At 52.1% G+C, this 14,422-nt stretch overlaps 5 protein-coding genes across 5 annotated transcripts; 2 read left to right on the top strand and 3 right to left on the bottom strand.

Annotated features, from left to right (window-relative positions):
• Positions 1–3,022: 3,022 nt before the first annotated feature.
• NECHADRAFT_30373 (uncharacterized protein) lies at positions 3,023–4,276 on the top strand (the record flags this gene model as incomplete). Its single annotated transcript, XM_003049733.1, has 2 exons — positions 3,023–3,514; positions 3,563–4,276. The coding sequence occupies 2 exons, from the start codon at positions 3,023–3,025 to the stop codon at positions 4,274–4,276; spliced, it is 1,206 nt and encodes a 401-aa protein (XP_003049779.1).
• A 102-nt stretch (positions 4,277–4,378) lies between these two features.
• On the bottom strand, positions 4,379–5,570 carry NECHADRAFT_98512 (uncharacterized protein; the record flags this gene model as incomplete). The annotated part of the gene is made up of 1 exon (XM_003049520.1): positions 4,379–5,570. The coding sequence occupies one exon, from the start codon at positions 5,568–5,570 to the stop codon at positions 4,512–4,514; it is 1,059 nt and encodes a 352-aa protein (XP_003049566.1). The 3' UTR covers positions 4,379–4,511.
• A 430-nt stretch (positions 5,571–6,000) lies between these two features.
• On the bottom strand, positions 6,001–6,849 carry NECHADRAFT_74086 (uncharacterized protein; the record flags this gene model as incomplete). The annotated part of the gene is made up of 1 exon (XM_003049519.1): positions 6,001–6,849. The coding sequence occupies one exon, from the start codon at positions 6,847–6,849 to the stop codon at positions 6,001–6,003; it is 849 nt and encodes a 282-aa protein (XP_003049565.1).
• A 556-nt stretch (positions 6,850–7,405) lies between these two features.
• On the bottom strand, positions 7,406–9,794 carry NECHADRAFT_74085 (uncharacterized protein; the record flags this gene model as incomplete). The annotated part of the gene is made up of 9 exons (XM_003049518.1): positions 7,406–7,677; positions 7,731–8,104; positions 8,157–8,263; positions 8,314–8,729; positions 8,780–8,846; positions 8,897–8,938; positions 8,986–9,156; positions 9,209–9,645; positions 9,695–9,794. The coding sequence occupies 9 exons, from the start codon at positions 9,792–9,794 to the stop codon at positions 7,406–7,408; spliced, it is 1,986 nt and encodes a 661-aa protein (XP_003049564.1).
• Positions 9,795–10,363: 569 nt separating this feature from the next.
• On the top strand, positions 10,364–13,597 carry NECHADRAFT_74084 (uncharacterized protein; the record flags this gene model as incomplete). Its single annotated transcript, XM_003049732.1, has 2 exons — positions 10,364–13,070; positions 13,119–13,597. The coding sequence occupies 2 exons, from the start codon at positions 10,364–10,366 to the stop codon at positions 13,595–13,597; spliced, it is 3,186 nt and encodes a 1,061-aa protein (XP_003049778.1).
• Positions 13,598–14,422: the final 825 nt, after the last annotated feature.

Below are 14,422 nucleotides of genomic sequence, written 5' to 3'. Positions count from 1 at the left end.
TGTCAATGCCACAGGATGTTTGGATAGTGATGAGATCTATCCATCTCTTTCAAATTGCCCTTTGCCGCAAACCTGCCTGAGGAGGTGATAGGATCGTTGGCCGGTTTCTTTCAGGCACGCTCGCGCACTCCCCTCGAGCGATATGTACTGGACCGTAGCGAAGTAGGGCGTCGCAGTCTCCCAAAGGGTTCCCCTGCACCCCATCGTCCGGCTAGTTTGCCACTTCGACGGGGTCGGCAAAACAGTGACGATATCCGTGAGCCAGGCTCCGCCGCTATACGTTCAAACGGGGGCGGAATCTCTGAGTGTTGACAGGTGTGCCATGCGACTATATATAAGGACACCCTGGACACCGAACAAGAGTGTTATCTTATCGCTTCGGCATTGGGAGTGAATTGTGTCTGAGACTGGACAGTATATATACCATCACGAAAGGGCTGCTAGCATATATCCAATTGTGTTAGTCTAAGTATCCCAGAGAAGAACTAAAGGGAGGCCTATGAGGATGAGGCCGGAAGGGAAGCTGGGCATACCTTGCTGTTGTGCACGTTGTGGTCACACATCCAATATTACAAGCCCATGCTCTCAGGTCTCGAGTTAAAGATTCTTCTGAATAAGAGGGGCCGTGACGGGCGCTATTCGAGTTAGGGGACAAGTGCCTTGGAGGAAAAGGATGAAGAATGGACAGAGGCCTAGGCGACATGATTCTCAAAGTGTGATGGGGTCCCGGTGAATGAAGAAGCGGGAAAAGGAGTAGCGAATGACTTGTGAGAGAAAAGGCATTGCTCTTCGTGTCAAGGTATGAGTGCTTTGGGATGGAATGATGAAGAGCTGAAAGAAATGCATGTGATACGATGATACATGAGGTGTAGGGCCAGATCGCAAAGCAGAACGCCGAAGACGAGCGTTGCAGGAGGATTCCAAAAGACTGGTATATGATACCAGATTGGTATATAGACATGTTGGCAATTGCTTCTTGACAGCTGGGTAGCTTTCATTGCACGAGTACAAAGGTGAGTGAATGAAGACGTGGAAGCTTTTTTGGTGTTTCGCCATGAGACAGGCATTCCTCCAGGCCACGCACTTCTTAGAATGATATCTAGATGCTGGAGGAAGACTTCATAGTTCAGCACCGTGCTCTTGAGTCAATAAGGCGATCATCATATTTATATAGGGGTGTCGAGACTCATCATTCGCCAATCAACAAGTTCCAAGATGAAGACAGGCGAGAAAACCCCAAGGGAATAAGAGGGTGCGCCAGGTATATATATCAAGGAATGAAACAAGGTATAAAGGCAGAAATCAGGCCTGAGAGTGCGGCGAGAGTGACAAAGGACGAGAGAACTGAGGGAGGTAAGAAGAAAACCGGGGGCGATAAGGGCAATTTATAGTTATAGAGGAAGTGATTTGAGCGTGGGTTATAAGCAAGGGCATGGTCTTGGGACTTTGTTTGCATCCTGATCGTTTTATCACTCCCTCATCCAACAACTTGAGCAAGCCGCAGCCGTCAGGAGAGGAAACATGGCCGCTTGCTTAGAGACAGGCAGAGGGATTGACAGAGTATACGAAGTTTGGGATTTTGCTTTAAAGTGATTGGCAAGAATGGTTCTTGAGGGGATTGCAACGTGATTCCATTAGTTACTTTATGAGATGATAGTTCAGTTGATGTCGGCCAGCATTAGCATTTTTAAACCCCTCCCTGGATTGCCCGATGGCACACCAAAGCTCTTTGGCAAGAGCGGAGAGTGTGGTTTATGATTTCAAGACATGATGGATGCGAGTTTGCCAAATGATGTATACACTGGAGCTTGTCGGTGCTCTGGGCAACCAACTTTGGAGGAATAGGGCAAATAACTAGATAACAGAAATGTACAAGACCATGGTGACATTTCCCCGTCGCTTTGAGGTTTTATGAAAGTCAGCGAGTTCTCAGATATTGCCATGTCCTGGTGACTCACTACATGGGAGGATACTCAGGCAGGAGCAAGCCATCACCTCAAGCCCACTCAGATTTCATGCTGCGCACACATTAAATGCAAACGCTGACTTGACAAAGCAACCGTAATAGAGTAGAAGGAGGACCACTACAGAAATTGTCAAAAAATGCAAAAAGAAATGCCTGTGTATCACAGGTGGCTGGATCTCTCCCGCCGGGAATTGAACCCGGGTCTCAAGCGTGACAAGCTTGCATACTGACCACTATACTACGGAAGATGGCAGGCGTTGCGCGCCTGTTGTAGTGAGGGGATTATGATTGGGAAGGCGATTGAGGGGCCTATATAGCCTACTGGCTGCCAAGGTGGGTTAGTGTCTTGCTCTCACCAACTGACATCTGGCTTGTCCTATCGAAGTTGCTGGAGATTGGTATTCTTTTAGATTCTCTATTCAATATGAATTGGATCTTTGCTTCCATATCAAGCTTTGTCATCCTACACCTGCATCTCTCGGTACAACCATCCGGCGTCCATGGCTTGAACCTTGAACTTGTGGATCTCGGTCACTTACACCGAAGTTCGGCATGTGAACGCCCGAGATATCATTCTCGATCTCGAATTCTCGACAAAAAGAACTGCAATTGGCATGAATTCTAGCCTATAGATTCAACTGTTATACAAGCATATAACCAATCCTTCATGCAAGCCATATACCCCAAAGCAAGACATGACTCTGCCCGTTACTCGGAGCTCCAAGGTCCATTGCGGGGTAGCTATCTGTACCTCCCAGCTTGGACCCTCCGCTGCGACAAGTCTCCAGGACAAGAGTCTCCAACAAGAGGAGCTCGAACGAGCATGGCGCCGAAGCATCCGCTGATGAAGATGGCACAATTAGGCTTGCCCCGCTCGTTACTGAGTCGGAGTTGTCTCCTACGCCCTACGTAACGTATCTCAAATCTGCCACCTTACGTAGAAGGGCAGGTGGCCATTGCGGGCATGTAGGTTGCCTTTGACTCACCTGATGTCTGCTTGACCATTCTTCAACCTCGCATCTCTCTCTACTCCAACGTCAGGTCAGCGATTGCACAATGGCTACAGCTTCTACTATCCGTCTGGGCACTGCCTCTCCGGGCACGCAGGAGTCTACGCCTGCTACCATCGCCCTCATCGACACCATCGCTCGGCGCGCGGCTGCTTCCAACATCGACATCCTCCTCCTCCCCGAGGCCTTCATCGGCGGGTACCCCCGCGGGAGCAGCTTTGGCTGCGAGATCGGAAACCGTTCTCAGGAGGGCCGCGACGAGTTTGTCCGCTACTTTGAGCAGGCCATTGACCTCGGCGACACTGTGGGACCCGGTGGTGGAGGCGCGGGTGTCAAGTGGGCAAAGAGGCAGCTCGGAGGGGATGACGATCAGGTCCGTGGAGATGGCTCGCGTGAGGAGCTTGAGCGGATCGCGAGAGATACAGGTGTCTTTATCGTTGTTGGATGTATTGAGAAGGCTGGTGGAAGTCTGTATTGCTCTGTCGTCTACATCTGCCCCAAGGAGGGCATGCTGGGCAAGCGTCGCAAGGTGCTCCCTGTAAGTTGTCCCACGATGGTATCGTCGATCCTCACTTACACTCGCTAGACCGGATCGGAGCGTCTTATCTGGGCCCAGGCTTCCCCGAGCACCCTCCAAGCCGTCACCACCATCATCCGCGGCGTTCGCATCAACCTCGCTGCTGCCATCTGCTGGGAGAACTACATGCCTCTTCTGCGCCAGAGTCTCTACGCCCAGAACATCAACCTGTATCTCGCCCCCACCGCCGATAACCGCGATGCCTGGCTTGGTCTGATGCGCACTGTTGGTGTTGAGGGACGTTGCTTCGTTGTTAGCAGCAACATGTGCATTCCCAAGACTGGAGGTGAGACCAATGGCTCTGCGCCGCCTACTACAAGGGGAAGAAGGAATTCGACCCTCACTGAAGATGGCTTCGAGATCGCACTGCCAAAGTCTCCCACACGTCGCCGCCGCAAGTCTGTCTTTGACGAAGATGGCAACGAGATTGTCCTCGGCTGCGATGAGGATGGCGAGGCTCCTGCTCCTCCCTCGACATCGAGTCGTCCTCAAACCCACAAGACCGAGTTTCTCTCGCGTGGAGGTTCCTCGATCGTTTCTCCGTTTGGCGATGTCATTGCTGGGCCGCAGTGGGAGGACCCCGACGGATTGGTCTATGCTGATGTCGACTTCCGTGACTGTATCAGGGGTCGTCTGGATCTTGATGCTGCTGGAAGCTACTCGAGGAATGACGCTTTCAAGTTCAGTGTTGAAGGCTTGAATCTGGATCCTCTGCCGTATTGAGAGATGTGATAGGATAGTTTTGTATACCAGATTGTATAATGCCATGTCACGACTGATCTATATCGCAATGTTCGTCTTGATGCCTCATTCCCAAGATGGTCTTGTAATCTCAAATATTAATTATCTAATGCCATGTTACGCTTGCTATCCAATGTTATGCACCATGAATATCCCATGCTTCTTTAGTATGTCCGGTACCCTTGTCATCAACGCCAGTTCAGTCATGAAAGGACCTTCACTTTGTATCATCACCAGGTGGTGTATGCCGCCGTGTCTTTTCAGCCGCCTCCAACACCTTTCGTTCAGCTTCAACCTCCTTTCGTTGTCTCTCTAGCGCCGCCTGCGCAAGAACTTCCCTCCGGCTTAGACCCGCGGTTGCAGCATTGCTAGCTCCACCCAGGACGAATTCTCCTCCTGTCCATCCTCCGTGGTCTTCCTCAAACTCCTCCTCATCCACGCCTGAGATGGTGTATCTTGATGTCTCTCCGATCGTGTGTCCTCCCGACTTCCAATCTGCCGCTTGAACCTCTCGCTCGATTTGGTGACACAGATCCCAGAAGTTGCGATCGTGGGGGCTGTGGACGTTATGTGCTAGCTCGTGACAAAGAGTCTTGCGGATAGTCTTGTAGTCGCGATATCCATCATGGGCATCCGTCCGTAGTCGCAGTTCAATAACCTCGCCCTGATTGCGATTCAATCCCAGAATTCGGCTTGTTCCTTCGTGTGTTGTTTGTGTATGCGACAGGGGTTCCATCTCTGTCAAGAGTCCAACAGTAAACTTGTGCTTCTTCATCGCAGCGCGGATACCTGGGTCCTCCTTGAGCCGCAGGAGCAGCTTCTGGCTGCGATCGGGATTTGGGAGCCCTTGTAGAGGTCGCACTTGGAGGAAAGTATATTGCGAATCCTCGGCAGTCTTGCGCGTAGGGGCATGTCTTGCTCTGCTGCGCTGGGCCATGCGCGCGGCGTTGCGCTTTGCGACGCGCTCAGCCATGTCCTGAATCTGCTGTACTTCGGCCGCGGGGGCTCCCATTAGAGTTAGGGGCTTGCCCTTTAGGTCGAGAAGCGGCATGTCGGGGTTTTTGGGTGGGAATTTGAGGAGAGGACATTTCGGGGCGAGGATCTTTTGGTTTGCGACGGGGATGTTGAGGCTGGCTTCGATTTCGTGAAAGAGGTCGGTGACGGTGGCATCTTCGGGGAAGGAGAGGTCGTAGATGATTTGACGGTGCTTCACGGAGAGGGTGAGCCATGCGGACTCGGAGGTTGAGGCGTCGTCTGCCATTGGGGAGTTGGCCATGTTGGTGATGATAGTATGTGGCGATGGTGAGATTAGATTGAGACGTTGAGATGATAGATTCGGTTTGTACTGTATGTTTGAGATTGGGTTTAATAGATAAGATGATAAGGAGAGAAAGATTGGATAAATATGTATTCACGTCCGGCCAGGTTAAAGGTAGAAGTTATTCCTACCATGGTGTTCGGCCAAGTTCGGTGTTGCTTTGTAATACGTCACTGCCACTGCCTGGAAACCCCGAGACACCAGCCTCACGATGACAACCACCAACGGAGATAGCGATCAGACTGTTCGCGATGAAATTGACCGATAAACCCGATAAATATAATCAATTACTGGCTTGGTCATGCTATGAAAGCTATTTTTTTCCGACTTGGAGATTATTATACAAGAAAAAGGGATATCACGGAACACGAAAGACTAACGAAGACAATCATCGCGATGCCCTGCTAACCCGGCTTCGCTGCGAATCATCCCAGCGCATCGGCGCATGGTTCTCGGCTTCTATCTCGGTCACTGCCGTCTCAATCTCTTCCATTTCGGCCATATCCTCGCCGTCGGCCCTCAGTTGGCTTGGGTCACGCATTGCGGCAGCCCTCACCTCGATGAGCCTGTTGACCTCTGCAAGAATGGCATCGCTCTCGGCGAGATGTCTGTTGCGCTCTGCGAGAGTGACGTGCTCCGAGTCGCCGTCGTTGCGCATCGTGATCTTGAGGCTGTATAGCTTGCGGAGAAGGGCAGATGCTTCTTCTAGGTCGCCTACCCAGGGCTTCTCGACGGTTGGGCCGCTCTCTTCGACAATGTCGCGCTCTGCGGCTTCAAGTTCGGACTTTTTGTCGCTGTAGTAAAAGTCTTTGAGCTGCTGGCAAAACGCTCCAAATTCTTGGGCGTCCTTCTCGTTGGCGGTGACTTCTGTTGTCCTGGTGCGCGTGCTGGTGGCATCTTCACCAGTCTTTACGCCTGCGGCTTCATCATCGTCCTTTGGCGGCTTAAGATCGTCAAAATTGTACACGATCCATGCTGCCATGAAGAGGATGACGATACCGGACGCGACGCCAAAGATGATCTTTTCAGTGTCGCGGCTGCCGGCCTTGCTCTGCGCCGCGTGCTGGATGAGGATGGCGTCGTCCGAGATGTTGTAGCTGCTGTTGAACTTGCCTGGGATGGCTACCAGCTTGGCTGGGAGATAGCCAATGCCCCATTCCTCGGTGCTGCGGTTCATCAACTCAACCCAGAGGGTTGTGTTGGTTGTGTAGTAGTTGAGGCCATCCCAGGACTTCATGATGCCGGTTGGAAAGAGGTGAGTTGAGATGGATTGTCAAAGATGGTATTGCAGTCTCAAGCGAAGACAAAACGCAAAATACTCTCTCTCATGATAAAAGAACTGCTCACAGAGTGTGTAGGTGGGCTAGGCAAACTGGAGAGCCGCACTCGGCTGTGCTACGAGAAGCCCCCCTCTCACACCAACAAGGCTGTCATGAAGGCATATCCCGTCGGCACACCCACACCCCCCGGAAGCCCAGAACCTTGGCGATAGCAATTTCCACAACCGCCCGCATCTGCATGCGTCTCCTTTCAACCTTGAACTGAACCAATAGTCCAGACCTGCAGACATTGCAGACACTGCCTCGTTTGTGTGCAAGTCCGACACCCTTGAGGGGTAACAAGACTATCGCAATGTCTCCCTTGCCGCAAGGCAACGAGGCTTGAAAGTGCAAGCATGGGTTGAGACAGGTACGTAGAGATACAATGGTTTGATACAAGTTGATACATTAACGCTGAACTATCCAATAGAACCCCGGTCCCTTTCCCTGCATGCATCTAGGCTAGCCCTACAGCTACATGAAGCCATCCTCCGCAGCTCTCGGGTTGAAGACGTGTGACTCGTTGAGGAGCGGCTCCTCAGGCTCTCCGTACTCTGCCCTCTGAGTCGGCGTGAGCTGGATGCTCGCGCGGTCCTTTGTGACTGTGATTTCGAGATCCATGTCTAACTGGTACCATCCTGACGAGCTGCCGACAGCCTTCCACTGGTTGGGCTTTGGCTGCGGGAGCTGAAAGTCCCACTTCTTGGCTTCCCTCTTGCCGGCTCCGATGCGCTCGATCGTCCTGCCTGATTATGGTGTTAGTGCTATCACAGGTGTGATTGAGGCTATCGAAGCTTACCTGGCGTTTCGTGGAGGTTCGTCGGCGGCTCGTTGGCATGCTCGCCAATGTAATCCCAAGTGTCGAAAACGACTGTAAGTCGGCTGGCAGGGTTCATGCGTTTGGGCAGTTTCCTGACGATCCTCTGCTTGACGTAGAGTTCGTTCTCGATCAGGTCGCCCTTTAGTACGAGCCACTTGATGTTGTTCTTGGCCCGGGCCTTTCCGTCGTGAGTATCTAGATACCGCTGCTCGGGCTCGTGGGAAAAGGTTGCGAATGGCTCTGCGAGGACGACGCCGATGTGGCAGGGGCTTTGATGGCAGACGGGGGCTTGACGGAATTCACCGCCGCTGCTGAGGCCCATTACAACACCTCCTCGGGCTACGGCAGACCAGCTGAAACAGGTCAGTACATGAATGTCTTCTTTAAGGTCAGGGTCAAGCCTACCTCTCCTTTTCAGGCCAGTAGAAGCCGACATCACGGCTCCTGGCAAAGTGTTCGACGCAATCGCGAAGGTATTTGCTTCCAGAAAAGCCGCCTGAAAGGAAGATGGCCTGAAAACGGGTTAGAAGCCATCTCTCTGGGACGAAGGTGATCATTTTACCTTTGCTTTCATGTGCTTGTTCTCGACTGCTGAGAGCTGGCCCTCAATAAGGCGTAGAATCTCGGGAACAGACTCCTGGAACATGATCTCAAGATCAGCGCTCGAAATGAGCAACTGCCCATCACGAATGCCTCGTGCGGCGTCGTTCCTGTTTCCAAAGCCGTGAGGCAGGTTGAGAACTTTGATGTCTCCGGCTTGCCCACGAGCCTTGCGTCCCTCAAACTCATGCTTGATTTGTTGGAACTCTTTGAGGATGGACTGAAGACCAGTGCTCAGAACGACTTGCCCACCGCTCTGATCTTGATCTCGGGCTTCGAGGACGCCTGGGGCTAGGGCGTCGTACTCGGCGCCTAGTTTGGCGGGGAGGTATTCGAAGAGGAAGTATCTGTCGATGCAGGTAGCACCACATTTGCCGCCTGAAACACATTGTCAATAATTGGTGATGTGAAATGGGACAAAGACTTACCACTTGGACGGGTCACCTTTCTAGGCTGGAAGGGACTCAAGCTTTGGACATAGTAGGAGACCAAATCCTAGAAGAACGGTAAGAATATGCATCTCAACGTTTGTGTGGTGTACTTACGACTGTGCCGCCACCGGCGTCGACAACCACGAAACATTCTCCCTACATAATGTTAGCAGTTGATGTGGTGTCTTCAAAGCAGAACATACATCTCGAATGTCCATGATGCCTTCGCTCTGGGCAGCTTCAAGCGTATACTGTGCACACGCTTCAGGTTCTGTCGTCAAGCGTGAAGTGCCGAGCTTGCTGTCTCTGAATCCATATTTGAACGCAGCGTGTACTGCCTTGAAGGTCATGTTCCTTGCCCTCTCATCCCATTCCTATACTCCAATTAGTCATTTCAATTGAATGACAGTTTCACTAGTAACCTACCGCTGGGTGTGTGACGACAATATCAATGGGAAAATCCTTGAGTTGGCCTGGGGGGAGATTCTTCTCGACGGAATTGTGCGCCGCCTTGGCTACCTCGAAGAGATAATCCCGAGTAACATCGTACGGACCCTTTGTCACATGGATAGGAAGTCGAGTACCATTCTCAATGGCCTCACGCAAAATGCGATCATACTTGACGGCACACTTGAGCTTCTTGAGAGCGTCGAGCGTCTTTGGCTCCGGCAACTCCAGCTTGGGCTGCCGGATGACGTACATGTTGTTCTCAATGTCCCATCCCCATCTCTGGCCGTGCTCAGGCGAGTAGGTGTAGAGAGAGGGGACTTTGTCCTGGATGTAGTCGGAAGCCCAGGCGCTGACGACTTGGATGTCTCTAAGCCTTGGTGGACTTGTTCCGTTTACCAGAGCCCAGGCGACGCCTAGAGAGTCAACAACTGGAAATTTACAATGGAAATTGGGGAAACTCACCAGTAAATGTTGTACCAAAGTCGAAGCAAAAGATGAAGCGAGGTGCCTCGCCTGTGGTGCCCTCAATGGGGATGTCGGGGCCAAGATCAAACTCATCCATTGTGGTGTCTGACTCTTTCCTGAATGACAAGTTCTTGCGAGAAAGATAACACGAAAGATGGTATTTCTTTTCAATCAAGGACCCGAGGTGATTAATTGCAGGAGGATATAAACGGGCTGCCATGCCAGCTTGTGCTGGGTGTGAGACTCGGTAATGAGGGGGCGTCTACCTAGACATGTATCTTTCAGGCTCTCCAGCTGGTACGCCTTCACACCTCCACCTCCACAACAACCCGACACGCGGGATGAGGTTGAAAACAGGCGCCGGGGGCTGAGAGTGGCAATGTCGTCGACAAATTTCTCGGGGTGCATTTCTTATCGGACAAGGGGGCTTGAGCTTCTGCCTGCTTGTGCGGCGGCGGCAGCTAGACGCAGCCTCCATGGAGAGCCTCCCAGGGCTGTGACAGGCTCAGCCCGCTGCCCGTCTCGGTTCAAGGCTGTCTCGACTTGTCTTGCCTTGACTTGCAGCGAGTAGAGGGGAAGCTAGAGTTCTTTTGTTCATCATCGCGTCTCTCTCTTTTGGAAAACCAAGTTTGATGTCAAGCCATTGCTCTTCTCTCCTCTTTCACCATGCCTTCCAAACCCCGAGACGAGACCAAGGCTACCAAGCGCTGGAGCAAGAAGCTCAAGGACGTCAAGGGCAGGCTCACCAATAGAGGGGAACCTCAAGTCGAAGAGGTCGCCGCCCCCGAACCGCCAGATACTCCAATTCACAAGCAGTACGCGACTCAGCAACGTGAAGCTGCTCGTCGGCAAGCAGAGCTTGGCTTCACCTCGACTGATAATCTATCGGGTCGAGCAACGCCGAGCACTTCATATTGGAGCAGCGCAACTGCTACTCCTTCAGTCGAGTCCCCGCAGCGAAATCTAGACGGATCGACTCCGGGCACACAATCCACATCGCCTTACAGGTCTCGCATTGAGAGCGGATCTATCTGGAAGAACGAGCACGAGATAGACGGCCAACCAGTCACACAGCCATCCTCTGACACTTCTCGAGGGACGTTGACTCGAAGTCCTCCTCAGGTCACATCAACTCACAGTGATGCCCCTCCGAGGCTTATGGTTGAGCTTCCCTCGGAGCGCATGATAGATACCGAGCCGGTTGAGATGCCAGTGGAAGAACCGAAGCCAACAGAAACAAACCAAGAGCCAGAAGAAGCAATGCGAAGCCAGACAGGCAACACCAGTGGGCGAGATTCGCCCCTCGCGACTCGACACCGCAATGAGTCTTACTCTGAACGAACAGGTGGACTTCCATCGTCGCCTGATCAGCACAAGGCAGGCCCTTCGCAACCTCCAATGGATCCAGCACGAGCAGCTGCCACCCTCGCCTATCAAGCTCAAACTTCTACTGCCACACAGAGGAAGGCTGTTGGTTCAACCACTGGGAACCCTCCATATCCGACTGCCCAGAACGATGCGGTTCCTCCCCCACTTGTTCCACCAAGAGGTGCGAGTGTGAGGCCAGAAGTTGTCCGATCTGAGGCTGTTCGTTCAGATACTGTTCGGTCTGAAGGTGTTCGGCCTGACGCCATTCGGTCTGTCAGGTCTGATGCTATCCGGTCAGAGGTTGCTCGGTCAGAAGTTGCTCGGTCTGAGGCTGCCAGGTCCGAAGCTGCTCGATCAGAAGCTGCGCGGTTAGAAGCTACGCGATCAGAAACAGCTCGATTGGAGGCTTCTCGATCAGAAGCTGTTCGGCCAGATCCTCCCATCAACCAAGACCACACTCCTGACGAACGTGATCGGAGATCAGACCCTGCAAGGGAAACCGATCCTTTCAACTATATAATCGATGACGATGACGATGACAACGACGACCAATGGTCACATCAGTCTACGGAACAGCATGTGGAGTCTGAAGAGCGCCGAGGGACTGGCCTTCGTGACAGATTCCGCAGAAATGGAGGAACCCAAAAACAGCATCAAACACTCCAAAAGCCTGGTGGTCAAAATTCGAGCCTAGACGACTGGTCCAGGAAGCTCAAGGCCTTCCAAAAGCAACACAAGGTTCCAAAAGACCCCTATGTCGACCAACTTGGTACAGTGTTGCAGTGGGCAAACAAGGAGCTCGAAAGGCGTAAACAAGCAGTCGAGGCCAAAGATCAGCAGATCAAGAGTTATAGTGGCTCTGTCGGGAAGTTGAAGGATGAGATTGCGAGACTCAATTCATCGGTTGAGAATCGGAATCGTCAAATCCATCAGCTGCAGGATGACTGGACCAAGGCTGAAAATGCCAGACAAAAAGCTGCGGCAGAACGTGACAGTATACAGACTCATGCTCGCGGCCTCAAGGATACCCTGAAATCTACACAGAAGAAACTTGAGGCAGCCGAGCAGGAGTACCAGATCGCCGTTGGCGAGCGAAACACTGCCCAACAGGAGTCGGCAATGTACCAAAAGCACTACGAGCAGACGACAACTGAGCTACAAAAGGTGAATTCCAACTTGAATCGTGTGGTTGGAGAGAGGAACAAGGCTCGAACAGAATGCAACGGGTACTGGGAGACTGCTCAGCAGAAGGAGCTGGAGCTGGAGGATGCTCTCAAGATCAACAAGCAGCTCGACCACAGTCTCACAACAACAACCAACGAGAGAGATGCTTACAAGCAGAGTAGTGATACTGCACTTGCTCGCTGCTTGGCGCTTGAAAAGGAAAAGAGGGAAGAGATTGCCAAAACGCAGGCAATCTATTCTCGCCAAATCAGCACTCTCAATGAGAATTCCAAGAAGAAGCAGGAAGAGCTTGAGGGCACCATTACCGACATGGCCTTGAGTCATCAAAGAGTGGTTGAGGAGATGACGGCTGAGCATGAAGCTGAAATTGCTCGACGAGATGCTGAAGCCAAGAACTTGGAGGAGAGGTTCAGAGCCAAGTTGAGGGCCGATACGACAAAGCTTCAGAACGAGTTGACGGCGGCTCACAAGCGCATGGCGAGCTACAGTAACATGGACGACTATGTTGCTACACCAGATGATGAGTTCAGGAGCAACTTCTTGCACATTGCTCAGCGCATCAACAACCTCAACTACTGGGTTCCACGGCCAAACAACTACTCGTTCGACCCTGAGCTTGATCCTGACAGCTTCTTGACCAGGAACGCTGAGCAAGGAGGTCGAAACTGGCCCAAGTTTGTACGCCATGTTTGCTGGAGAATCATCATGCAAGGCTTCTTTGACCGGCCTCTTGGATTCGGTGCCCTTGGATGTCAGGGAAGCGATGGCTTTGATGCCATGGATCACTTATTCCAGGTCTTTGCTGTTACCGACACCAAAGGTATGTTACAGAACACATGTTTTTGGTCTGATACTCATGCGATTATAGGTTCACGGGGACTCATTCTACCCAACACCAAGGAAATGAATTCCTGGCGCGCCGACTTCTTTGGGAAACTCCTCAAGAAATGGCGACAGGGCTCGGCCTCGGACGACTACTACCTAAGGTTCTTCCAGGCCAATGTTCAGCTGGTGACAAACGACCTGCTAGCATCTCTACAACGGGCGAGCGGCAGCCGGCTAGATCCTCAGGCCAGCGGTGAGATCGCCGAGTTTGTCGAGGGTCTGGGTACTCTGGCGCTCGAGATGGCCTCACAAAGGGCCCAGATCTACCTAGACTCGTGCGAGCATGGTGAGAGTGCAAACGTAGACAGGTTCAAGGATGAGGCGGGCATGGGGTCTGGTAGTGCTACCGTCGATCTCATGATTCAGCCGTGTATTCGTAGGGTGGGTGATGGGCGGAATGACTTTAGGGCTGAGAGGGTTATCGTCAAGGGAGATTTTGTTTCGGTCAAGGCGGGATACTGAGGAATTTCTTTATAGGTTGTTTATTTCTAACTGTAGATTAATGGATGTATTACACCTTACTCTGCACTCTTGATGATATCCAACTTGTCCAACACTCGAAAGGCATCATATTCATTGCCGCTACTGTCCGGTCTCGGCTTCAATAACCAAGACATACCGAAACTCCCTTACACCACCCGCTGACAAAAACCCCAGTCTCTATCTGCCCGTCCCGCGTCTAGTGGCTTACTGCGGCTGAAAGGGCTTAACGGAGGGCATTCCCCTAGCTTCCCCCACGTCAACTCAGCCCTCCCGCAATCCTTTCGACCCCAGGCTTGCACACACCCTTGCATGGGGTGCATTCTCAACCCTTGTCAAAAGGAAACCCAACATGCGGCTTGGTATCACGAGACGTGCATTGGCTCTCTAGAACGCCTCTCGGCTCATGGGCGCGTCGCGAGGTGCATTAGTTAATATCACATCGGCGGGCCGCTGCGTGCAGAGGAGAATCAGGCTGTGAAACTCACAACTGTGATAGGCAGATTTTCAGACGAAATATTGTAGCATTTCTGCAGGCAGGTCTTTGTCACACAGCCTGCTTTTGAATGTATCTTAATGTACTGATCTAGAGGTACTTGGAGTGACTTGAGAGTTTTCGACATGGGGGTGGGAAATTGTAGAAAGTAGGCTGAGTGAGGAGGCGGATGCAGCAAGGTGCGATGTTAGGCACTCGACTAGAGAGCGGCTCAAGGGATTGAATGACCTTGGGGAAGAAATATCGACAAAAAGGTCAAGTCCTGGGCTTCTCTGCTGAATTCCTCCCTCCAAGACCCCCCAAAAGCCTTC

Source organism: Fusarium vanettenii (assembly GCF_000151355.1).
Source record: "Fusarium vanettenii 77-13-4 chromosome 1 genomic scaffold NECHAsca_8_chr1_1_0, whole genome shotgun sequence".
NCBI lineage: Eukaryota > Fungi > Ascomycota > Sordariomycetes > Hypocreales > Nectriaceae > Fusarium > Fusarium vanettenii.
Note: the sequence above shows the minus strand (reverse complement) of the source record. Positions and strands in the feature narration are given on the sequence as shown.